Source organism: Thecamonas trahens (assembly GCF_000142905.1).
Source record: "Thecamonas trahens ATCC 50062 unplaced genomic scaffold supercont1.48, whole genome shotgun sequence".
NCBI lineage: Eukaryota > Apusomonadida > Apusomonadidae > Thecamonas > Thecamonas trahens.
In genome coordinates, this window is record NW_013657632.1 from 80,855 (window position 1) to 104,137 (window position 23,283).

A 23,283-nucleotide genomic window follows, 5' to 3' on the forward strand; every position below is an offset into this window, starting at 1 on the left:
AGCAGTGCAGCGGCAACGATAAGAGCATAGAGCCACGCGATGGCAAGGGAAGCTCAGGGGGGGTATAGAGCCACGCGAGGCCCGCTACGTTGCGAAAACAGAGCTATATACTTATATAAATTCAAATCTATAAAAATATGATTATTTGAACTTAAATTGGTGATTTATATATTTTGTCTGTTTTACAGTGTAGTTTATATATATGTATTATTTTTGTTGTTTTTGTATGCAATTTAGATGATTTTTCAATTTGTTCAAGAATGATGCACATGCTCCGAGCATACGGAGTCTGCCAGATCGGGTCGGCTCACCTCGCCTTGCCCTCCTTGTGCGCCTTCACAATTCCTTTCGCTCCTCGACTTGGCCACGCCTCTCTACGGCACTCACGTGTACCCCCTCTGTGTGCTATTCACTTTGCGCGCTGCAATCTCGCGTGTCGCGCGGACGCGGTCACTCGACTACCACTCTCCACCATCCACGCCTACCGTTCACAGGCGTTGACATGGCCTCCTGCGAGCCACGCTGGCCACAATACTACTCCTCATTCACGCTTGCAGTCGCCGCTGTTGCTGTCGGTGCCTCGGTCTGCGTCTCCGCTCCGCACCTGCACCCGCACCCGAGCCCGCACCCGAGCCCGAACCCGCACCCGAGCCCGAACCCGAGCCCGAGCCCGAGCCCGAGCCCGAGCCCGAGCCCGAGCCCGCCGCTTGCCTGCATCCGGCGATTGCGGTACATCTCAGATGATGGCCGCTGTGCGTTTGTTGATGAGGACACCAACACCTCATTCCTCTGTCCCGGGCTGCCGCGACGCCGGCTTTCCGCTCACCGACCTCCCGGCCAATCCCATCGCGCGCGACTCCCATCGCGCGCGACGACTACGAGTCGAGTACCATCTTTGACGTCTCAGCCATGATCGGGCCGCGCGTTGCCGGTCTTGGTGACGGTGCCGCGCTGAGCGGACCGGCCCCGGCGCAGCTACGCGAACTCGAGGCTCGCAGAGGATGAGGCGTTTGAAGATACCAATCCCGGTGGTAATATTACGGCCATTGGGGCGAGCGCTGCGGCATGTGAGGCTTTTATCGCCACCTATCTTGTTCCAGAGTTTGGAATCTATCCTGATCAGCTCGTCCGTGACGTTGTTGCTCTCTTTCGCATCGTCCTCGTCGACAAGCTCGCATACAACGGCCAGTGGCGATCGGCACTTCCAGACTACCTTCACTTTACGCTCTATCTGTCTGTCGCGCCACACGATGCTGCCTATGTCCGCAAGGTCATCCATCACGAGTGGTTCCACATGGTCGACTTTGCTGAGTTTGGCAACGACCACATTGTCGATCCCGAGTGGCATGCCTGTCTCCTTGCGCCCGATGTGTACTCGCCGCATGGCGGCGAGGGCATGCGCGGTGGAACTGCTGGTATCTGGGACCTAGACATTGACCCGGTGCCCTCCACTCGCAACCCGGGCTTTGTCACCGCTTACGCCTCCTCCGCTGCCATCGAGGACAAGGCCGAGGTATGGGCCGCCCTCGTCTGCTTCCGCCCGGCTTCGCTCGATGCTCTCCTCGGCTCGGACCCCGTCCTTGCCTCCAAGGCTGCGCTCCTCCGCGCCCGCGTCGCCGGTCTCACTCCGACCATGGGCCCCGCCTGGTTCGCCGCGCTCGGTGCCTTGCGTGAGCGCGCGTTCGACGAAGACGGTCGTCACTGGCAGCCCGTTCCGAACCGTCCGCCAAACACTCCGCCGTACTTTGTGCATGCGCTGACGCGCGCAAAGACATACAACCCGCCGCTGTAGTGGCATTCATTCGCCCTCGACGTGTCGCGCCACAAGCGCCGCCAGCGATGGGTTAGGAATCTTGCCGCTCCACTGTCGGCCCTGCTTGCCCTTAAAGTTGAGATCGACTGCCGACACCACTGTGATGCGGGTGCCATCGCCGCCGCCGCTGCCGAGCGGCTCCAAAAGGAAGCCGCCGCCCGGAAGAAACTTGCCCCGAACCCGGTCCGGCAAGTCGGACGCGTACGCCTCAGGCAACGTAAAGTCTTCGTCGAGCGAGGCGAGAACAACCGCCCGCGCCGCTGAGCCGTGTTTCGCCGCTAAGACCGCCTGGAGAAAGACAAAGTCACGGCTCGAGGCCGGCCACGGCATCCGCCGCTCCATCCACATCACGCTCATCGAGTCGGCAAAGTGTCGCAGCTCGTGCATGCCCGTTGCGCCCGTGTCCCACGCGAGCCGCGCCTGCGGCTGGGTCAGCACTCGCTCCACCTCGTCGATGCCGACGCTCGTCGTCGCAACAGACCGCACGCACGCCAGCTCGCCGTGGTGTCCGCGAAAGACCTCGTTACGCCCATCGACATCTGTCGACACATCCTGAGACCACGGCGTCTCGTCGACCACCTGTCGCATCCGCCGCAGGGCTTCGTTTGCAAGCTCTGCGTACTTTGCCGGTGCTGCCCGAGTTCCGTTGACCGACGGTGGTGCTGCTCGCTCAAACGAGACAGACTTGCCACCGGTCCGATGACTGCTGCTTGCGCCCGCACGCCTGCCTCGGCCCCGCCCACGCGCTTGTCCGGTGTGACAACGGCCTCGGTGTACGAGAAGAACGGCGTCATGGCTGAGAGTGTGGTCCGCGGCACCACCGTGCCCGAGTCAACAAACTGCGCGAGTGAGGTAAGAACTCCAGGCAACGCGCCGTCGGGTCGGAAGAGCGGCACAATGGCCTGCGGCGGGTGCTCGCCAAGATCTGGCACGCACATCAGCGTCGCCACGCTTGTCGTCGGGTCATCTACAGACGGCGCAAGATGCAGTCCGTACATGGCCAGCTGGGCCCTCACCGCTGAGAACGAGATCTTTGAATCTTTCGCCGGGACGTTGACAGACACAATAGTGCACATGCACGCCCCGCCCTCGAGCGGCTCGTGCGACCGGAGCGCTACAAAGTCGCGCGAGCCGACAGGCCATGGCAGCGCCCACTCCATCCATACCAGGTCCACGTCCTCATCCACACTGCCCAGCGCCCGGTAGTCCTTGAGCGAGCTGTCCCAATCGAGCCGGGCCTCATCATTGCACCACAACGCAAGCACTTTGGCCGGCGTAGCCGCAATCGGCATCTGTGCCCGGAACATGTACGCTGAACGCGGATGTCCCCACACCACAAGCCGGCTATCAGTCCGGGACGCTGTGCCGCCGCTCCATCCGTCATCAGACATCCAGCGCGCCAGCGCCACGCGCGCCTCGCGGGCTACCTCACGCGCCCGCCCGCTCGCCCGCAGTTCAGCAACTACGCCCGGCACAAAGCCCTGGATGATAGCACTCGCACTCGGCCGCTCCGCCCCTCCAACAGGCACTAGCTCGCCCGGCATGGCCGGCTCGCCGTCGCCGCTCTGGCCGCCTGCTGATGAAAAGTCCGCCAGCTCATGTCGTGGCGCCCGCCGCCCGTCTGTGCGTACTGGCGTTGGTTGCGACGCGTTGGTGTTGAGCCGCGCCGCAGCCGCGGCAGGAGCATGCATCCTGCTTCCTGTCGCCACCCCGCGCTTCTTCCGCCGCTTCTTCCGCCGCTTGCTCTTGCCTTGCCCTGCACTCGCCTGCGAGATCCGAGCGCTTGCCACACCCATCGTCTCGCCGTACGGACCGGTGTTGATGGACGAGCTGCGAGCTCCTAGCAACGACGGTGTCTCGAGCAGCAGCTGGACTCGCGCAATGCGCAGAAGCAGCTTCCACAGCAGCGCAAGCTCGGCCGCCGGTACCACCACTCCAAACACCACCAGCGCAATCTCCAGTCCGCGCGCGCTTTCTGCAAGCCCCGAGCCCCAGGTCTCGCCGGCCCGTAGTCCGCGTGGCTGTGCTCCGTACCTGAACGCCGCAGCCTTGGCAACGGCGTAGCCCACGCTCACGAGTGCAACAACGACCGCCACACCCAACGACCGCGTCCCCCGGCGGACCCCGTACCATCCGCCCAGTACCACCGCCCGGCAACAGGCAAGGAGTACCAGGTCGCCCAGTGAAGCTGAGAACGAGAACGAGGTGAGCGCCCATGCCCAGAACTGGTCAGAGTGCGCACCCACAAACGCGCCCAGGACCGCAAAGAGCGCCGCAAAGCAAACCGCGTCGCACACGCTCATCGCCAAAATGCCCAGCTGCATAAACCGAACATCCGCGCGGAGCCATGGCAGCGAGTTGCCCTGCATGCTCTCCGCCGCCAGCCTTGCCACGCCGTACACGTCACGCGCCCAAACTGTAGCCGCCTCTGCTGCTCTGTGCTGCTCACCGAGCGCCGCCTCGACCACGTGTCGCTCGTGGAACCGTACCTCGCTCCTTCGACTGTACCTGGTCTGCTGCCTAGCCTGTCGCTTCCTCGCTCTTGCCCCTTCTACCCTGCTCGACCTCGACGCCACTCTGCGTCGGCAAGACGAGTGACTCCCCACACACACACAAACGCACACACACACACACACACACACACACACACACACACACACACACACACACACACACACACACACACACACACACACACACCAAGCTCACAGTATGATATGTTTATTGCAACGGCACGATTGCAGCTCTACCGCTTCCGTGGGGACACACGTTCGACCTCCTGATTCGAGTAGTACGTGTGCCCGTCGGGTGCAGGCTGATGCGGCGGGAGCATGGTGGCTGGGCACACATCGATCTCGTACGGCCGGTACGAGGTGTGCGCCATCGACTCGCCCTCGAACGGAATGTTGTTCGGCACGTACTCGCGCTGCGGACCCGACGCCCGCACCGGCGTAATCGGGAGAGGCACAAAGTCCGACCGGTTCGTCGTCGTGCCCTCAAACGGAATCGACTCGCGAGGCCGCCCGCTGTGCGCATCGCCATGCGGCTGCGAATGCGCGTACGCATCCTGCCCGTACTTGGGAAAGTCGGCATGCTGCGTCGACTCGCCCTCAAACGGCACCGAGTTGGGCACGTAGTCGCGCCGCGGGCCAGCGGCATGGACCGGCTCGATCTTGTGCGGCACAAAGTCGGCCCGGTTCGACGTCTCGCCGGTAAACGGAATGTGCTCGCGAGCAACCGGGCCGGAAGCACCGGCCGTCGACGGGCGGGCGTACGCGCCCTGCCCGTACTTGGGAAAGTCGGCGTGCTGCGTCGACTCGCCCTCAAACGGCACCGAGTTGGGCACGTAGTCGCGTCGCGGGCCGGCGGCGCGCATCGGCGTCACCGGATGCGCCACAAAATCGCGCCGCGACGTCGTCTCCCCCTCAAACGGAATCGACTCGCGAGCAGCGGCCATCGGCCCTCCCTGCGGTGCCGCGCGCGCGTACGCCGACGAGTCGTACCGCGGAAAGTCCTTGTGTGCCATCGACTCGCCCTCGAACGGAATGTTGTTCGGCACGTACTCGCGCTGCGGACCCGACGCCCGCACCGGCGTAATCGGGAGAGGCACAAAGTCCGACCGGTTCGTCGTCGTGCCCTCAAACGGAATCGACTCGCGAGGCCGCCCGCTGTGCGCATCGCCATGCGGCTGCGAATGCGCGTACGCATCCTGCCCGTACTTGGGAAAGTCGGCATGCTGCGTCGACTCGCCCTCAAACGGCACCGAGTTGGGCACGTAGTCGCGCCGCGGGCCAGCGGCATGGACCGGTTCGATCTTGTGCGGCACAAAGTCGGCCCGGTTCGACGTCTCGCCGGTAAACGGAATGTGCTCTCGCGGCGCCGCCGACAGTGCAGCGGGCAGGGCTTGGCATAGGCATCCTGCCCGTAGCGTGGAAAGTCGGCGTGCTGCGTCGACTCGCCCTCAAACGGCACCGAGTTGGGCACGTAGTCACGTCGCGGGCCGGCCTGCTGGCGGGCCGAGACCGGCCACGCCGGGTAGTCGCGCTTATACTCGGAGAGCAAGTCGTTGGGGTCGTAGTGGGTCGTCTGGTGGGTGGGCACGGGGCACTTGTGCATGCCACACGTGCACACGTTGCAAATGCACTGCTCCTCGCTCATCTTGGATGCTCGTCTACACTTGCTCGACCTGCTTCTGGGTCCTTGCGCCAGGTGCGGGGGTCGGGTGTCCTCCACTGTTGCCCCGCCGTTGTTGCCTCTCCCGCACCAACGGTCAGGCCCGACCCGCCGGGCAACAAACTTTCAACCGAATCATTCGTTTGCTGCCACCAGCCGCACGCCTCCGCCTCGATTTGTCGATTTGTCACTGCCGAACACTGCTGCCGAACGAACAACAATGCTGCCAAACGAACAGCAACGCTGCCAGGAAGGGCCCAAGCATTAGCTGCCGAGTGTGGCCTGGTGACCGAGTGGCCTTGCCCCCCCTCCCCCCTACTACGCACACACCTCCCCCCCCCCCCACCCCACCCACCCACCCACCCCCACCCACCCACCCACCACCACCACCTACCACACCTGCCCCGCCACCATGGTGTCCCGCCTCGACATAGGACGACACCCGCTCGACTACGGCTCGGACGCCGGGCACGTCGACAACCTGTTCTTCTACCTCTGGGCAAAGAACCCGGTGACCGGTGACGTCCCGCCGGGCGTTCTCCTTCCACACACGGCCGTCTTTCGCCGCTCCAAGCTCCACTCGTGGTTCTTCTCCTCGCGAAAGCCGCCGCATCACATCCTGCGCAAGCGGGCATCCGAGAGCACCATCGGCAACCTCGTCGAGGTCCTCGTCTCCGCCCACCGCGCCGGCACCTCGCGCTCGGGCATTGTCGCCTACATCGTGACCACCGAGGAGGGCGTGACAGGCGACCCGTTCACCTACGTCGAGTACCTGGACAAGCAGGCCGTCCTTGATCTTGCTTCGGGCCGCCGAGCCCTGCCCCGCTCCGGCTTCCTGCAGGCCTTTGTCGAGCCAAAGCACGGCTTCAACTCGACGCTCCGCTGCTTTCTCCGTCCGGGCTCGTTCACTGTCGAACGCCGTGACTCGGTCCACAAGATCGGCGAGCGCCGCATCCCCTTTGACGCCCGCGGCGCCACACACGAGGGCCAGGTCCACAACTCCATCCCGGTCCCATTCTCCAACTCGACCTTTATCCGCCACCTCCGCGCCATCTGCCTCGGCATCGTCCGGCACGTCCACGCCACCTCGCCGCAGCAGTACTCCATCTCGTCCATGGCCGTCAACCTCAAGCGGAATACAAAGGACCAGTTTGTCTTTCTCTACGCCTCCTCGGTTGTCGTCGAGTCGCGCATGAACAAGATCGGCCTCCCCGACGACATCTGGTCCGTCGCCCTCTCGCTTCGCGGCTCTTCCTCGCTTGTTGGCCAGCGCCTTACTGCCGCAGCATCACGCCAGCGCGCCTCGGCCAAAGGCTCGTTCACCGCCTCGGCCATGCTGGCCCGCAAGCGCAAGTCCGACCTCTCCGCCTGCCCGGGCTGCGGCTCACACATGCCGGCCTCGCTCATGTATCCAGTCACGTACAAGGCCGTCATCGCCCACTTTGACCTCTACCCTTCAGCTTACGCAGACTCGGACGCCTCGTTTCGTCGCACTGTCACATCACTCAACGCTTCGACTGTCTCGCGGGTCGCCTCGGGCACAACCTCGCTCCTCACCCGTCTCGACAAGCCGGCTGTCAAGGCCAACTCACCCAAGGCCAACAACTCGAGCGTCCCGCCACTTCTCAAACGGGTCATGAGCACCCGCATGTCAGACACTGAGTTTGCTCTGCACCGCTCAAACCCGGCCTTTCTCGCCCGCTCGCTCGCCGTCTGCGAAGCATGCTGTCTCGACATCACAGAGTCGGCCATGCGCCATCTCGGCAAGGTGCCGCAGCCGTACGTCATGGACATGGCCGCCCGCCGCCGCGACGTCATCCATGGCCTCGTTGTCAAGACCCGCTCGCGACACTCGGCTCACAAGCGGAGAACCGCTGCTGTCCGTGACCGCCGCACCACTTCGCACTCGCTGTCCACAAAACCGCCGCCGCGCCGCCGCCGCCAGGCCCGCTCCCTCACTCCGATTGCACGCGACGCCTCCTCGCCGCAGCACTACTACCAGGATATCACCGATGAGTTCTCACGCCGGGAAGCCTCCCGCCGCTCCGAAAACGCCGCCGCCCGGAAGCTCACACGCATCATGCTCCTCGCTGAACACAACACAACTGACTCGGACGAAGACGACGTTGCCAGTGGCGGCTCAGACTCTCCCGACTCGACCGCCGCCCGCCTCCTCCGCCGTCTCAACTCGACCAACTTGCACCCATCGCTCGTCGACCTCGACACATCCTCATCATCAGCCACCCTTGCCCTCCGCACCAGCAACTCTCCTGACTCGCCCTCAAAATTGCCTGCCTCGTCAGATCCCGTCCCGACTGTTATTCCGTCGCGCATCCGCAGTGGCCGCCGCCCGTCGCTGGCCCAGCTCGTTGTTCCAGTCAACCTCTCCACCCCGGCCTCGTCGTCGTCATCGTCGTCATCGTCGTCATCAGCCTCGTCCTCGCCAGACCCATCTCCATCGTCGTCACCGTCGCACCGAGCCGAGACCCTTGACGAGCTTGCTGCCGACACCTCGATCTAACTTTAATTCCTAGTCCAGACCCTCGACCTCGGCGCGGAGCCGTGCAATCACGTCCTCCGGCATCTCATCGGGCTCCTCCACCGCCGCATCAAGCACAGCCTTGTGTGCAAGGTACTTGCGCCGCTCCTCGGCCTGTGACGGATGAATGCCAAGGTGGGTGAGGTAGACCTGAAGCTTGAGCGCCGGCACGCGAGTGTATGACGCAATGAACTGGAGCACCGCATGGAACTCGGGCTCGAGTGCCACATCCTCAAACGGCGCCTCGCTCAGCTCGTCGGCCGCCCGCATGTAGAACTGGTTGTTGAGCATGGCTCCGCTGCTGCCGTCGAGGATCAGCCGCTCCAGCGCGCTGATGTACTTTTGCAGCCACGATGAGACGTACACGCCCGACATGGCCATGTACTTGAGGAGGCCCTGATGAAACGCGCCCCACTCACGCTCGCGCTGGCTATCTTCCACACTCGTCGCCGCCCGTTTCCACACCGAGTCGACCCGCGCACCCTGCGCTGTCGCCGCCCTTGCGTACCGCGCCGCCCGACTCGCAGCCTCAGTCGACTGGACAATAGCCTCATTGAGCTGGTCCTCGTGCGCCAGCACCCGTCGCCGATCCACCAGCCGCTCCTCTAGCGCTGCCGCAAGCTCAGCCGTCGCCACAATGTTGACCTCTTCAAACTCGCGCCGCCACGCATCGACACGGAGCTCCTGGCCCATGTGCCGAAAGTACTTACCCGGCACCATCGTCCGAGCCGCAGGCACGATGACATGGTCGGCAAGGTCACGCAAATGCTCCGGATTCGCCAGCAGCACCTCCCGCTCTGTGATGAGCAGCTGCTCACCAGTCTCTTTGTCCATGTCATCAATAGAGATCGCATGCAGTGACGCTAACGACTCGTACTGCGCAAGGCTCTCCGCCACCTCGGCCTCGGACGCAAAGCCCTTGGTCGCCACAAGATCCGCCAACGACATCGAGAGCATCGGGTTCTCCGGCGAGGACGGCCGGTGGCTCTTCTTCATCGGCGACACCACTCGCTGCTCGTACTGCGCCAGCTTGCTCGTAAAACTCTCCAGCACCTCACCCTCAGCCTCTAGCGTCTTGCCCAGCGACTGCGCCAGCGCGCCCTGGGCCCCGTGCCTGTCGGCCCAAAAGTCTTGCTGCGAAATCGTCGACCGCGACATCGACTCCACCACTGTCCCCGTCGACGAGTTGGACGAGCCATCCAAGCTAGAACTAGAGCCAGGGCCAGAGTCTAATCCCAGGCCCAAGTTCAAGCCAGAGCCAGAGCTAGAGTTGGGGCTCAAAGGCGACGCTGACCCCGAAGACCGTGTCCACGATCTCGACCTCGCTCTCGACCCTGATTTCGAATGCAGCGACGTCTGGACACGGAGGGAGCTGATGCTACCCTCTTGAGCGGCGTTCTCGGCCCTGTTCTTGCCCTTGCCCTTGCCCTTGCCCTTGCCCTTGCCCTTGCCCTTGTCTCTCCCTCTGCCTTTGTCCTTCTCAGACGATCCGAGCCGGCGTGAGCGCGAGCGCCGTCCCTTGCTGGACTCGGGGCTGTCTTGGCCCGCCGCGGCCGCTCCTTCGTCGTCCTTGGCCACGACAACTTCAGGCGGGGGGAGAGGCGTGCTTGCCTTGCGGGTGTACGGAATAACTGGCACACGCTGCGACCAGGGCCGGGTCGGTGCCGCTGCCGTCGCCGGCCTAGCCGAGCCGACAAACCGCTGCGACTGGAGCGCCACTTGCCGCTTGCGCATCGCCGACGCCGAGCCGGTCCGCAACTTTTGCGGCGATGCCTTGCGAGCGAGAGAGTCCTTGCGAGTCGATGTCCACGGCCGGGCGTAGCCCTGGCGCGTGCTTGCCCGGCGCTTCTGCAGCGTCTTTTTGGCCGTCTTGGGCCGCGGGACAGGAACCGAGGTGCTCGGCCTCGGCTGGCGCAAACGCGCAGCTGTGGCAGGCCGCTGCCTCGTCCGCACGCTGGAAATCGAGTTGGTTCGCGATCGCGCCCGCTGCCTTGCCTTCTCGCGCTTGGCGGCCGTCTTGGCCTCGACCACTGCCGTCACCCGCTTGTTCGTCAGCGCCGTCGCCGTGTTGGCACGCAGCTGAGAACCAAGCCACGCCGACCGCATGTCGTCAGCGGCAGTGTGGTCGCCGCCGTAGTAGCCCGCCACAGTCGCTGGCCGCGCAGGCATGCCGTTCTTTTCCGTCCGGCTACCGGCCCGCGACGCAGCACCCGTTTGCGACCGCAACCGCGCCACATCGGCCTGTCGCAGCACTGGCCGTGGAAACGAGACAAACTCGGACGGCGTGACGCCCGACTTGGACGCAGACGGTCCCTTGAGCGAGACCGAGGCCGAAGTCGGCGCAAGGTAGTCGTACATGCCGGCATTCTCGTGAGCCGCGTACGAGACGTCGACGTCGGTCTCCAGCAGCGCACGCGCAAACTTGAGCATTCGCGCCTCGTCATCCCCGTCGCCCACAAGCGTGACATCTTCGTACGCGTCTAGCCAGGTCTTAGATCGCAACAGTCGCCGCCGCTCGGTTGGCGCCCGAGGCAGCTGGACCTCCTCGGCCTTGAGAGCTTCGGCAAACTCGCGCTGGACAGCCTGCAGCGCCTGCAGTGACGCTTGCATGCCGAGCAGAGTCGACGACTCTTCATCCAGCATCTCCAGAGCGCTCGAGTCAACCTCACGCCGCCGCACCGGACCCGACGCCTGCTGACCCGACTTACCGCGACGGTCGCGCCGCCGGGTACCCAATCGCCCGGCAATGCCCTCGTCAGAGTCAGAGTCGGACTCTGAGTCTCCGAGAAGCGCCACCGTGTACGCATGAGCGGCTTCAGACTCTTTCTGTACCGTCCGCCGCCGCCGCGGCGGCAGCGGCACCTTCAGCATCGCCGCCGCAGAGAGGGCGGCGCCGGCACCAAACTGATTGTAATTGCGCTTCTTGTGCGCAAGCTTGCGCATCGGCGGTTCGACCTTTTCGCCCAACAGAGACGACGCCAGCCGCGCCCGCCGCACCTCGGCCTCCACCCGCGCATACCGTCCGGCGAGCTTGGCCGCCCGCACGTTGCCTTTGATGCGCTGCCGCGCGGCGAGCCGATCAACCGCTGCTGCCGACTCGCGCAGCGCCGCTGCCCTCAGATCCAGAAAGTCCTCGGTTCCTTCCTCGAACGCGGCCTCGGCGTTGGAGATCGATGGCACTGCAACTGGCGGAATCTTGGCCCACACATTGATCGGCTCCAGCTTGTTTTCGCCGTTTGCCCATGCCGCCACAGGCTCCACAAGCCCAGGCTGTCTACGCCCGACCGTTCGGAAGGGAGAGAACCCGCTTCGCTCGCCCGAGCCGTCGCCGCCACCCAGCCCGTCGCCGTCCCCAGGCCTTAGCCCCGTCCCAGCCACGGCCATGGCAATCTGCGACGAAGTCATGGCAGGCGGCGGCAGGGAGGGTGAGGTGTTGGTTGCGAGAATGAGCGGTGGTGGCGGTGGCAGTGGTTGGGGAAGGCACCAGCAGCTGCAACGGAGAGCGATCGGGACAACCAGCGACGGCCACGGCAGCCCGTCAGACTCAACTCGAACCGCAACGGCAGACATGGCAGCGCCGAGGTCGTTCTACCAGGGTGGTGGGGCTACTGTCGCCAACGCCATGCTGGCAAACACTGTGGCGGTATGGAACCTGCCACTCCCCTCCTCCTTCCCTTCCTCCCCCCCCCCCCCCCCCCGGCCCCCCCCATATGCCGTCACGCGCCATGCGCCCCAGACCGTTGGGACATTCCCTTCACCACCCCACACTCACTCGCACCCCGATCGAATCCCTCTCCCCACTCGCCCTCAGGAGAACAACCGCATCGCAGACGCACAGGCCCATGCCCAGCAGTACGTCCTCTTCCTCCTCCTCCTCCTCCCCCCTTCTCCCTCTCTCTCCCCACCATTCCCTCCCCGTTCCTCTCCCCCCTCCGGCTACTACTACACTCACCCCCTCCCCGCCGCACACACAGGATCCAACGCGCAGAGACAGAGACACTGTGGCGGTCAAAGCTTGATGTGGGGCTGCATGGGCGGACCCAGCGGGCTCAGGCAGCCATGCGCGAAGACGAGGTGAGCCTTGCCCGGAAGGAGCTGCTCATTCTGCGCAGGCGCGAGCTGAAAGAGCGCCTCGCCCGCGACGCTGCCGAACAGGAGGCTGCCCTGGCTCGCAACGGCCTCTCCATTTACCACGGTGTTGACGGTCTCGAGTAGACCGGGCTGGTGATGGTGCGCCGTGGGGCAGATGCACGACCCCCCAGGCTGCGCGCTGTGCACACCTCAGGCGATGAAGGGAATGCCCGACGGGACGGTCTTCCGGAACTTGATGTAGTCCTCGTGGAAGAACTCGATGAGCTGCTCCTCCTCGTCAGGAATGCGGTCTGCGAAAAAGAACCACGAGGCGACGGCAAAGCCGATGATGCACACCGGGTTGACGAGAACAACCTGGGTGGCGATGGACCAGTAGAAGAAGCCGACGTACGATGGGTGGCGGCAGATCGAGTAAATGCCTGAGGTGACCAAGACGTGCTCGTCGCGCTTCTCGTACGCCACCAGATGGGTGAACGAGACGCCGGCGCTCCACATGGCGTACGTCCGCAGCGCCTGGCCGGCAACAACGACCGCAAAGCCGAGCAGAGTCACCGGCCACAGGGCCTTGAGCCATGGCGCGAGCCAGAGCTCGAGAACAAACTCCAGCCACGAGGCGCCCATGGCTGTCCAGAACGCTTTGGAGTGGTTGATGAGGAACGAGTCCACAGAGAGCGTGTCTGGGTGGAACAGCGCCGTCAGCGAGTACTCGAGGGCGTGGAAAGTGCCCAGCGCGAGCAGGTAGAGGCCGAGCGGGACGACGCCGAGCCCACCGCCAGAGAACAGGACCAGGCACGCGCCCATACCCACAAGCAGGCCCAGCGCAAACGCATGTGCCGCCGCAAGCGCAGGCCCGCGCGGCCGGAACGCAGGATTCCCCTTGATCTGCTTCAACACCTTGCCCGCCACTCCGCCCAATCCGGCAATTGCTGCCATAGTGTCTCTCCCCAAATGAGTCGAGTCTTTACCACAACACTCACACACCCACCCGATACACACACCCGCCCGGCGCACACGCCCGCCCGGCGCACACGCCCCGCCCTTACACCACACCTGCAAGCCAGACAAGCACGCGACTCGCCTGCTGTCGCGCCGAAAGAAGAAACGTGCCAGCATCCAGACCGGGCTCCTTCCCAGCATCGTCCAAACCGCCCTCACCAGGCCCATCCTGACGAGCCTCTTGTGCTCCGCCGTTGTCCTCGGCCAGAGCTGCCAGTTGCTCGTCACGGCACTGCGCGAGCACGCTTTTGGCCCGATCAAGCTCGCCCAGCGCGAGCTCCAACTCGTTGGCCATCCTCGCCTCGTACGCCACCTGCTCCGGCGGCGCGCCCTCGGGATAGGAACGGATGAGCGCAAGCGTGCTCTCGCACTGGCTTGCAGCCTCGTAAACCGCTCGGATCTGGTCGTTGAAAAACTCAGAGAGCAGCGAGCGGACCGTCGCCAGCTCGCGCCCGGCCTTGGATTCGAGCCCGCCGGCACCTGCCGCTGCGCCCGCTGCCACCCCGGACGCTGCAGCCAGAGACACCATCGCCGACGGCCGCATGCCCATCGCCTCGATGTGCGCCGCAAGCGTCTTGCCGAGTTCTTCCTGCCTTGCGGCCCTGCCCTCGGCACCCATGGCGCTCTCCACTCCGGCCGCAAACGCTGTCAGCGTCCGCGCAGCCCGCAGCGGGCGGACCAGCTCAGGCACCGGCCCAGCCGTCAGTGGGCGCGCCAGACCCTCCGCATCAATAAAGTGCGACCACATAACACTGTCTGCCGCATCTCCGCCCATGCCCTTGCCGTCCAGTCCGTCGCCAGTCGCCTTTGCTGTCCCACCGCTCGAGGCCGCACCAGACGCGTCACGCAGCCCGCTGACGCCACCACGCCCAGCCACGCTCGGCCTACCCGCCGCCCACTGCAGGCCACTAGCCCCGCGCCTACGACCACCACCACCACCAGCAGCAGCAGCAGCAACAGCCATACGCCCGCTACATGCCCGCCACCATACGCCACCGACCGCTCGCAGCATCCGTCCGTCGGCTAGCCCACAAGAGCTGCGACAGAGACAGGTGACCGACCAGCCGACTCGCCACACATGCCACACGCCAGCCACCTCTCCCTCTCGCCATGCCCTGGCTCTGTCCCGTGTGCGACGTGTACAACACCGCCGGCCCGCCAGCCCATTGTCTCTCCTGCGACGCTCCGCACCCGGGTGCTGCGGCCGCCGTCGCTGCTGCTGCCGAAGACAGGGCGGCGGCGGCGGCGGCGTCGGCAGCCCGCCGGCGCGATCTGCCTGGCCAGGCTCTCGGCCCGCCGTGGACGTGCCCCTGCTGCGGCGAAGACAATGCCGATGGCTTTGTCTGTGCTGCCTGCGCCTTCAAGAAGCCCTCGCAGACCTTTGCTCCCGCTGATCCGGCCGGGGGCTCAGCCGTCGTCCTTGCTGATGCCGCACGCCGCGGCGAGCTGCTGCCATGGATATGCGCTGTGTGCTCGGCGTACAATGTGCCTGTGGCCGGCGGCGATGGTCACGTGCTCCCGAGCGACACCGCATGCTCCATATGCACCGCACCACGCGCGTCTGAGAGCCAGCCACTTGAGCAGCCTGGCGATGGTGAGCGCTGGATCTGTCTCACCTGCTCCTGTACCAACGCTCCCGCCGATACCGAGTGCGTGGCCTGTGGCGACGAGCGAGTGGCCGGCTCGCGCACTGAGCGCGCTCAGGCCATGGCCGCCTCCTCTTCGCTCACTGCTGCCCAGGATGCCGAGCCGTGGATTTGTGCTTCCTGTCTCCACTACAACGTTGGCGGTCGTGTTGGCTGCGAGCGCTGTGCCGCTGACCGCGTCCGCGTCCGCTCCAACGTCGATCCGGCAACCGAACTCGAGACCGAGTTTGAAGTCCGCCGCGCCCTGGCCAAGGCCAAGACCTCCCGCCGCGCCCGCCGACCTTGGTCGTGTCCAGCCTGTGGCCACGTGTCGACTGATCCTATCTGCGCCGCCTGCGGCACGCTCCGTGTCGACGGCGAGGCCCGCACCGACTCACTCCCTCCAGGCTACTGGGACACATAGCGCCCTGATTTACTGCGACGACGAGAAGAACGACTCGGAGCCGGAGCATGCGCCCGAGTCTGAGCCAAGTTGCGGAAGCATACCGGCCGGCGCAGAGTAGGCGTGCGGCGAGTTCGGCGAGAGCGGCTCGACCGGCTTCGCCTCATGGTGCATCTCCCCCGACCTCGTTTCCCTTAGCTTGCGGCTCTCCGATGAGGACCAGGAGAACGAGGAGTCGCCGGATGCCTCGTCGTCATGCATTGCCAACACCTCGCGCGCGGTCTCTGCGGCTTTTGAAGCTGCGTGCGCCATGGCGTCCTCCGAGCTGACTCGCAGGAACTCTGAGTCGACTGCAGATGCGTCGAGCTCGGGTGTGTCTGCCGCCACCGGGCTCTTGGCAGGCACGGCTCTCCGCCGCTTACGCCGCTTGCGGACAACTGCCTTGCCGTTCAACGACGAGTCGAGCGGCGGGCCCATGTACGGCGCCTCATCGGTGGTCGCGCCCGCAGACGCTTTTCCATGGCGGCGACCTCCCGGCGGCGACGGCGACCGAAACGTCTCACGCGGCGGGCGCGCTACCGAACTCGGTGCGCTCACCGTCCGAGACCGGCTCACAGCCCGCCGCTGCCAGTACAGTGCCGCAGACGTCAGCGGCGCCTCCTGCTGCGAGATAAAAATGATTTCGACTTCGGGCAGAAACGAAACGTGCCGGTTGCGGAGCTTCTCCTCTTCCACACGGATCTCCGAGACACATGACAACAGTGCCTTGGCGTCGCTCGCCGACAAAAGGCGGATCGAGAGTGTTTTGATCCGCCCAAACAAATCGGCCGTCGTCACCGCAAACACCTGCGCTTCAACTTTGAACGACACAAACTGCTCGATTGCGAGTGGCGTCGCCACCACCTCGGCGTTGCTCATCTTCATCAGCGTGAACATGCCGTTCTGGATGGTGACCAGCGCCTGGGTCTCGTCAGCAGCGTCCACACACACAAACTTGGCCATCCGCCCGCGCCGCCACGGCACACTCTTGTCGCCAATCGAGCAAGTCTCCCGCGGCGACGAGCTCGCGCTTGACGCTGCGCTCGAGTTGGTCTGCACGCGAAGAGCCGGCCCGCCCGAAGTCGACTGTGCTCGCCGCTTGCGCCGCACCCGGTGCTGCGCTGCGCTCATCCGCAGCCCGCCCACGTCGATAGACGCCCGTTTCGACTTGGCCATCCCAGCATCGGCTGACTCCGGCCGCTTACTGCCTCCGCCCTTTGTGCAGCCCTTTGCTCTGCCGTCTGTGCCTGTCTTGTGACCAGCAAGCTCAGCACCTGCCGTCTTTGCCAGCACATCGTCCAGTCCCGGAGACGGAAGTGACAACCGCCGAAGCGACGCGCTTGCGTGCGCCGCCGAGTCGGACGACCATCCGCTGGCCTCGCCCGAATCACCGCCTTGGGCCACCACCTGCACATCCAGCCCTGCACCCATCCCGTCCGACGCATCGGGCACGTCTGCATCGTCCGCTCCCTGAAAGTCGGTCGCCACAGGCGAGGTCGTCCGTGAAACCGGCGCCGATCGCAGGGCAAGCCTGTTGCTCCTGTCGCCATCGCTACCGCGGCAACTGCCGACTGCAGGACTCCGTCTCGACGTCGACGTCGACGTCGACCGCGACCGCGACCGCGACCTTCGCCGCCGCACTCTGCGCGGCCCGGTCCGCGGCCGTCCGTCCGCTGATCCAGCCCGTGCCGCCGGAGGCGTGCCAGGCACCGAGAGCAGACCCGGCGAGCCGGTCAACGAGCCCGGTGACCCGTCGACGCTTGTCGTCACGCCTGACACCCGCACGGCAATACGCTTCGATGCCCTTGCCCGCCCACTCCCACGCTGCGACGATTTCGCAATGATGTGTGCGCTCGGTGTCACAACCTCGGCCTTGTCACCGGTCTCTAACACTGTCTCGGTCTCAGGGCCCTCGTCGGCGATGTCGGACAGACCTCCCGGGCCGCCCTCCACCTCCTCCATGCTCACCACCGGCAAGCTGGACGCAGACCTGTGTCGGCGATGTCGCCGCACACTCTGTACCTTCCCGTGCATGTGCGCACCGTGAGTGTGGGTTTGGGGAAAGACGGAGAAGGTGAGGGGGGGGGGGGGGGAGGAGGAGGGAGGACGGCAGTACCCTTGCCGAGTCCTCCTGACCCATGGCAGAAGTCTGTCCGTCTGTCTGTCCCGCCCGCACCAACATAGCACCACACACAGCCGCACAAGGGTTATGCACAGCACCAGCAGCTGCACCAGAAGACTACACGCACACACAAACACACACACACACACACACACACACACACCCAATCCTACCAAACACCCAACACACCCGCCTGAAACCACCCGTACCGCTGTCGACATCCCCGCCACGTCAAGTGCGCTACCGTCGACCGAAGTGCCCTTGCCACCCAACATCACCCAAGTTTGCCCACGCACCGCCACGCCACGCCATGCCATGCCATGCCAGGCCACACCACATGCCACATGCCACAGCCGCAAATCGAGTGAGCGAGCCACCCAAACAAAGAGCCACAGCGAATGGCACAATAGCTCGAGAAGATAGATAGCGAGCTCACTCTGCGACCGACTCACCACGCAGACAACCATACACACCTCACACAATCACAGACACAACTTCACCACACAACCTCACAACCACACAACCGCTGCATACTGCTCTTCGCTATGGGTGGGGGCGCCGGACTTGTGCTCGGCCTTTGCATTCTCGTTCTGCTTGCTGCTCCTCCCCACTCGGCTGCCCACCCCGTCGCCTGCCCGGGACTCGTACGCGCCGCTGATCCGGCTGCCACCGAAGCATACGTGATCGCCGGCATGGGAGAGGAGGTCCTGGTGTGTCTTGAGGATGCGGTGCAGGAATGGTTTGCGTCAGAGTCGGCTGGATACCAGCTCAACCACCTCGCCACCATGTACACCATCGCGGGACACCTGCCGGCCGCCGTCCAGACCGCCACTGCTGTCCTCGGCTTTGTCGCCCCTGACCTCGCCACCATCCCCGACATCACCGCGCTTGTCGACTACGTCTATGACGGCGTCGAGCAACCGCTCGATGACGACAGTGCGCTTGGCTCGTCAGCCGCGTTGGTGGAGCCCGAGTTCCCCATCGAGCTGGCCGCAGACGCGCTCTGCATCCTCTCCGATGTCGCCTCGGCCGCTCTCCAGCACGTGCGGGCACTGCGCCTTGCGCGACGTGCACTTGCGATCAGCCCCGACTCGTATGATGCCTGCCTTCGCGTCGCGGGGCGGTCTCTGGATGCTGGCTTTCCCGAAGACACGCTGGCTCTGGTCAACGACTGTATGCCTCCGCCTACCGCCTCTCCCGCGCATGCTGCTCTCCGCCACACCGTTGCCGGCGACGCCGCACTCAAGCTGGAACGCTGGTCCGAAGCTGTTGATGCACATCTGGCTGCGCTCAGCTCCGATCCGGCCAACTCGGACCTCAAGTGGAACCTGCTTTCTGCTACGTTCAGGCTGGCATCGTCAACCGTGTCTGGCATCGCGCTCTCGTCCAACGCCATTGACCCGGATCTCGCTGCAGAGCTGAGCGCGGCAGCTCGCTTGCTGCACGCCAATGGAGCGACGGCGACTGGCCTCGAGCTGTTGGCCATTGCGGTGCGGCTGCCGCGGTCGTCAGTCAAGGTCAAGCTCGCCGCCTACGCCGCCATGGCGTCGCTCCAGCTCGAATCGGGCGCCAACGAAGCTGCTCTCTCGAGTCTAGAGACCGGCATTTCCATTGCGCCCAAGTCACCTGTCGCACACGCTCACTTGGCGGTGGCACTGGCCGATGCCGGTGATCCTCGCGCGGCGCTCGAGGCCTTTGCCACCGCCCGGCGCCTGATCACCGCCCGCGACCAGCTCTCATTTGCGCAGTACGAGAAGCTCGGCCTTGTGGCCCACACCAGCGGTGCCTTTGAGCTCGCCGGTGCAGCATTTCGCAACGCCTCGCGCCTTGCACCGACTACGCCGCGGGCCTTTATCAACTGTGGTGTCTCGTACGCCCGCGCCGATCAGCTTCGCGCGGCGCTAGCCTGCTTCCAGCGTGCACACGCTCTCGACCGGCACGACGTCGATGTAGTGCTTGAGACAGCAAGTCTGGCTGCACGTCTCAACCGCTCGTCAGCAGCCATTCTCTACACCCGCGGCATCACTATTCTTGGCCATCGCATCTGGCCGCTGTCGCGTGCCACCCAGGGCCACAAGCAATTCCCATCCGAGGTTATTACTTACGCCAAGCTGCGGCGGGGCCTGGCGCGATGGCACGCCGAGCGCTCTGGTGAAGAGCACCTTGCCCTCGCGTCGTACAAGCTTGCTTTTGACGTGCTGCAAGGCCGCAACTGGCCGCTGGCACTCGAGTACGGCCGCTTGCTTGCTAGAGACGACACGCTTGCGGTTGCTGAACTTCGCTTGCTGATGGCCCGTGTTCAGCCTGTCGCGCCGGTGGCAGAGTTTGCGGCGCTCAACACACTGCTGGCACTCGCGCCGCCGCCATCGCCCCTGCCGTCGCTCTCGTGGCGGTCGGCTCTAGCCAACCTACAAATCGGCTGCCAAGCCGCATGCAACGTGACGGCTGATTTCGACGAGCTGAGCGCGACGATCAAGGCAGCGCGCCGTGCAGAAGCCCACATGCAGGCACTCCTCGCCCATGCTACCGCTGCAGAGAGTGCCAAGGCCGAGATCGAGGCCTCGCTGAATGCCGAGAATGATCCCACTCGTCGTGCGTACATTCAGTCTGCCCTGCACGATGCCACCATGACCGCGCAGCAGGCGAGCGCCACCGTCGCCGCTGCTGAAGCTGCGGCATCCGCCAATGAGCGGCTTGTCGCCGACACTCTGGCAGAGCTTGCTCCCCGTGTCATCCGTAAGCTGCTGGATGCGTGGTCATCGGCGTGACGGCTTGGTCGGCGTCCGGAGCGATGCAAGCAGCGTACGCGGGTCCAGAATAGCATCGACGATTTCGTCGTCGCCATCGCCATCCTCGGCCGTGTTTTTGAGCATGGCCTCGATGGCTTCGTGGCGCGAGTACGAACGCTTCCGCTCGTTGTCGGCGCGGTGGCGCCTTCGCAAGTTGCTGATCGAGCGTGACATGAGGGCTTCGGCGGCGGCGTCGTGCTTGGCTTTGGCCTCGCGCCAGGTAGTCACGCCGCGCTTGAAGCGGTGGAGGAAGGAGAAGAGTGTGTCGAAAAGCGACTCGGGTGCGACGGATCGCGGATCCTCGCCCAGCGACGTCGCAAGCTCGGCAAACTCCTTCTGAATGCTCTCCAAAAGTGGCTCCAGCTTGGCAATGGCTTCACCGTGCTCGTCGACAAAGTCGAACATGATGCCCTCAAACGGCTCGCCCATGTCGCCGCGCTCCAGATGGGCCTCCAGTGCCGCAAATGAGCGGCGCAGCTGCTCCAGCTCGAGTGTCACGCGCTCGGTCGAGACGGCTGCTGCAACGTCAACGGCCTCCAGCGCCGCCGGCAGATCGAGCAATACCTCGAGATCGGGCGACGAGCCGATGACGTCGATGACATAGTCGAGCGCGTTCTCCGGGCCATCGCCACTTCGCGCGTTCTTGGCCCTTGTCCTGGCTAGCACCAGCAGCGAGTCAAGCTGGATGGACGTCTGGTTGCCGCGGAACGAGCCACGATTCATGTAGTTGGCGACCGCCAACACAAGCGCCATTAACTTGCGGAGCCCATCTGAAGTGGTCACATCGCGAATAGCCTTGATCATGGCATCCAGATCGCCCTGAACCGACGCCAGTTGCTCGGGCAGCTCGCGCTTCAGAATAAAGGCGTCAATACGGTCGCTCAGCCGCGGAAGCGAGCTCAACTCCTTGAGAATGGCGTCGGCAGCATGGAGTTTGGTCCCGCTCTCGCTCACCGCTGACTCACGCGCCAACGCAGCCGCTTCCTCTGCCGTCGGCACCAGCTTGAGTAGCATCTTGGTTTGGTCCTCGGTCAGCCGCGTCTCGTCGAGGTTCAGAATTATGTCCTTGATCTGGCTCGCTGAGAGCTTGAGGAACTTTTGCGCAATGCACACAGCCCGCTGGCGCTTGGCCGACAGGACCGAACGGGCAGCCGGCGTAGGCGACATCGACCGACTCGAGCCAACAGAGCTAACCGATGACCGCCGGTCCAAGCTCGCTGTCGACGCACCCGAGTTGACCCGCGAGCCAAAGAGCTGGTGGATCTCGGGCAGCTTGAGATGCTGGTACATCTCGCCCACAATGTCGTCCTGACTCCAGAACGAGCGCACAAGCCGCTTTTTGGGAAGCCCCTTGACGTCCAACGGCATGAGCTTGCCATCCAGCCCGCGTGGAACTTCGGGCAAGTCACGAATGGCTGACGGCACCACCGTCGGTACCGACTTGCCACGGGTAAGTCCAGGCGGCGGCGGCGGTGGCGGTCCACTGCCGGGCGGTGGCGGAGCCGGCGGCGGAGCCGGCGACGGAATAAGAATCGACGGCGATGATGCCGCCAGCGATGGGCCCTGCAAATCGCCGACAAGAAGTCGAACCGAGTCGTCGTCGCCATCGACTTCGGAGCCGCCACGCAACTCCTCTGGGACGGCAGTCTCTGCCGCGGCGCGCTGCTTCTTAAACTTGGCAAACGCTGCCTGGGCAGCCACCAGCTCATCGCGGCTGGCGGCCAGCTCCTGAGCAAGCTTGGAGCACTTTGAACACTCGCCGTCGGGCCCGCTTCCGGCGCCACTGATGAGGGCGGTGACATGGTCAATGAGCGTAGGCGTGTCGTCGACGTTATACGGCTCGAGATTAAAATGCGTACAGAGGACGGTGCGGATCTCGACAAGCTTGAGGTCCTTCATCATCCGGATTTTGGTCCGGTACCGCTCGAGCTTAGCGGCGAGCTGTTCGCTGAGCTCGCGGAGGCGATCAGTCTCGTCTTTGGCGGCTGCAAGCGCCTCCTGGGTTGCGGCCAGCTCCGCAGCGACTGCGGACGGACCGGCCGCCTGCGTGCTCGACGACGACGCGTCTTGCTCCCACATCAGTTCACGAAGACGCGACTTGAGCAGCTGATTGACCTGGACCTTCTTCCGCAGCTTGTTCTCCAGCGCCTCGACCCTGGCATCGTTACCCGACTTGAGCTCCTTAACCTCCAGCTTATACTCGTGTAGCACAGCCTTGGTGTTGCTCAGCTTGGCCTTGAGCTTGGTGATGACGACTCGCGCCCGCTCGATGTCCAAGCCCTCGAGGGCACGATCGACTGCGAGAGCGTAGGCATCGTCCGGCTCTGGCGGCGCGGTCACCTGCTCATGCTGCGGCACATCGATGGCGGTCAGGTGCTTGGGCTTTGTGAACAGGCCATGATCCGGAGCGCACACAAAATACACAGTGCCGTCGACCGAGCCATTGTTCTTCCCGTCAGGCGTCTCCAGCTCCACCCCGATGACGGGGCGAGCATCGGTGAAGGGCCGGTCGTCGCCGACGTACCGCACCACGCCACGCAATAGACCCTTGTACAGCACAGCCTGGCCCACAGCCACCCCAGACTCTGCCACAGCCATGGAAGGGTAGTGAGATTGGGATTGGGGTAGTGGGGTAGTGGGGTAGTGGGGGCGGGGGGGGGGGGGGGAGGGAGTAGGTAGGAACGGTACGGAA

At 64.6% G+C, this 23,283-nt stretch overlaps 10 protein-coding genes across 10 annotated transcripts; 4 read left to right on the forward strand and 6 right to left on the reverse strand.

The window, feature by feature from the left end:
• Positions 1–909: 909 nt before the first annotated feature.
• On the forward strand, positions 910–1,906 carry AMSG_08744 (uncharacterized protein; the record flags this gene model as incomplete). The annotated part of the gene is made up of 2 exons (XM_013899066.1): positions 910–943; positions 999–1,906. 2 exons carry the CDS (start codon positions 910–912, stop codon positions 1,790–1,792), a joined length of 828 nt encoding a protein of 275 aa, XP_013754520.1. The 3' UTR covers positions 1,793–1,906.
• AMSG_08745 (uncharacterized protein) lies at positions 1,799–4,252 on the reverse strand (the record flags this gene model as incomplete). Its single annotated transcript, XM_013899067.1, has 2 exons — positions 2,536–4,252; positions 1,799–2,497 (listed from the first exon to the last, which is right to left on the reverse strand). The coding sequence occupies exons 1-2, from the start codon at positions 4,180–4,182 to the stop codon at positions 1,799–1,801; spliced, it is 2,346 nt and encodes a 781-aa protein (XP_013754521.1). The 5' UTR covers positions 4,183–4,252.
• Positions 4,253–4,559: 307 nt separating this feature from the next.
• Positions 4,560–5,971, reverse strand: AMSG_08746 (uncharacterized protein; the record flags this gene model as incomplete). The annotated part of the gene is made up of 2 exons (XM_013899068.1): positions 4,560–5,681; positions 5,786–5,971. The coding sequence occupies 2 exons, from the start codon at positions 5,969–5,971 to the stop codon at positions 4,560–4,562; spliced, it is 1,308 nt and encodes a 435-aa protein (XP_013754522.1).
• Positions 5,972–6,398: 427 nt separating this feature from the next.
• On the forward strand, positions 6,399–8,479 carry AMSG_08747 (uncharacterized protein; the record flags this gene model as incomplete). Its single annotated transcript, XM_013899069.1, has 2 exons — positions 6,399–8,422; positions 8,467–8,479. The coding sequence occupies 2 exons, from the start codon at positions 6,399–6,401 to the stop codon at positions 8,477–8,479; spliced, it is 2,037 nt and encodes a 678-aa protein (XP_013754523.1).
• A 37-nt stretch (positions 8,480–8,516) lies between these two features.
• On the reverse strand, positions 8,517–11,909 carry AMSG_08748 (uncharacterized protein; the record flags this gene model as incomplete). Its single annotated transcript, XM_013899070.1, has 2 exons — positions 8,517–9,840; positions 9,880–11,909. The coding sequence occupies 2 exons, from the start codon at positions 11,907–11,909 to the stop codon at positions 8,517–8,519; spliced, it is 3,354 nt and encodes a 1,117-aa protein (XP_013754524.1).
• Positions 11,910–12,070: 161 nt separating this feature from the next.
• AMSG_08749 (uncharacterized protein) lies at positions 12,071–13,051 on the forward strand. Its single transcript, XM_013899071.1, has 3 exons — positions 12,071–12,168; positions 12,337–12,377; positions 12,500–13,051. The coding sequence occupies exons 1-3, from the start codon at positions 12,094–12,096 to the stop codon at positions 12,738–12,740; spliced, it is 357 nt and encodes a 118-aa protein (XP_013754525.1). The 5' UTR covers positions 12,071–12,093; the 3' UTR covers positions 12,741–13,051.
• Positions 13,052–13,656: 605 nt separating this feature from the next.
• Positions 13,657–14,780, reverse strand: AMSG_08751 (uncharacterized protein; the record flags this gene model as incomplete). The annotated part of the gene is made up of 2 exons (XM_013899072.1): positions 13,657–14,418; positions 14,757–14,780. 2 exons carry the CDS (start codon positions 14,778–14,780, stop codon positions 13,657–13,659), a joined length of 786 nt encoding a protein of 261 aa, XP_013754526.1.
• An 875-nt stretch (positions 14,781–15,655) lies between these two features.
• AMSG_08753 (uncharacterized protein) lies at positions 15,656–18,023 on the reverse strand (the record flags this gene model as incomplete). The annotated part of the gene is made up of 2 exons (XM_013899073.1): positions 15,656–17,627; positions 18,012–18,023. 2 exons carry the CDS (start codon positions 18,021–18,023, stop codon positions 15,672–15,674), a joined length of 1,968 nt encoding a protein of 655 aa, XP_013754527.1. The 3' UTR covers positions 15,656–15,671.
• Positions 18,024–18,282: 259 nt separating this feature from the next.
• Positions 18,283–20,470, forward strand: AMSG_08754 (uncharacterized protein; the record flags this gene model as incomplete). The annotated part of the gene is made up of 2 exons (XM_013899074.1): positions 18,283–20,394; positions 20,445–20,470. Exons 1-2 carry the CDS (start codon positions 18,348–18,350, stop codon positions 20,468–20,470), a joined length of 2,073 nt encoding a protein of 690 aa, XP_013754528.1. The 5' UTR covers positions 18,283–18,347.
• An 88-nt stretch (positions 20,471–20,558) lies between these two features.
• Positions 20,559–23,189, reverse strand: AMSG_08755 (uncharacterized protein; the record flags this gene model as incomplete). The annotated part of the gene is made up of 1 exon (XM_013899075.1): positions 20,559–23,189. One exon carries the CDS (start codon positions 23,187–23,189, stop codon positions 20,559–20,561), a length of 2,631 nt encoding a protein of 876 aa, XP_013754529.1.
• Positions 23,190–23,283: the final 94 nt, after the last annotated feature.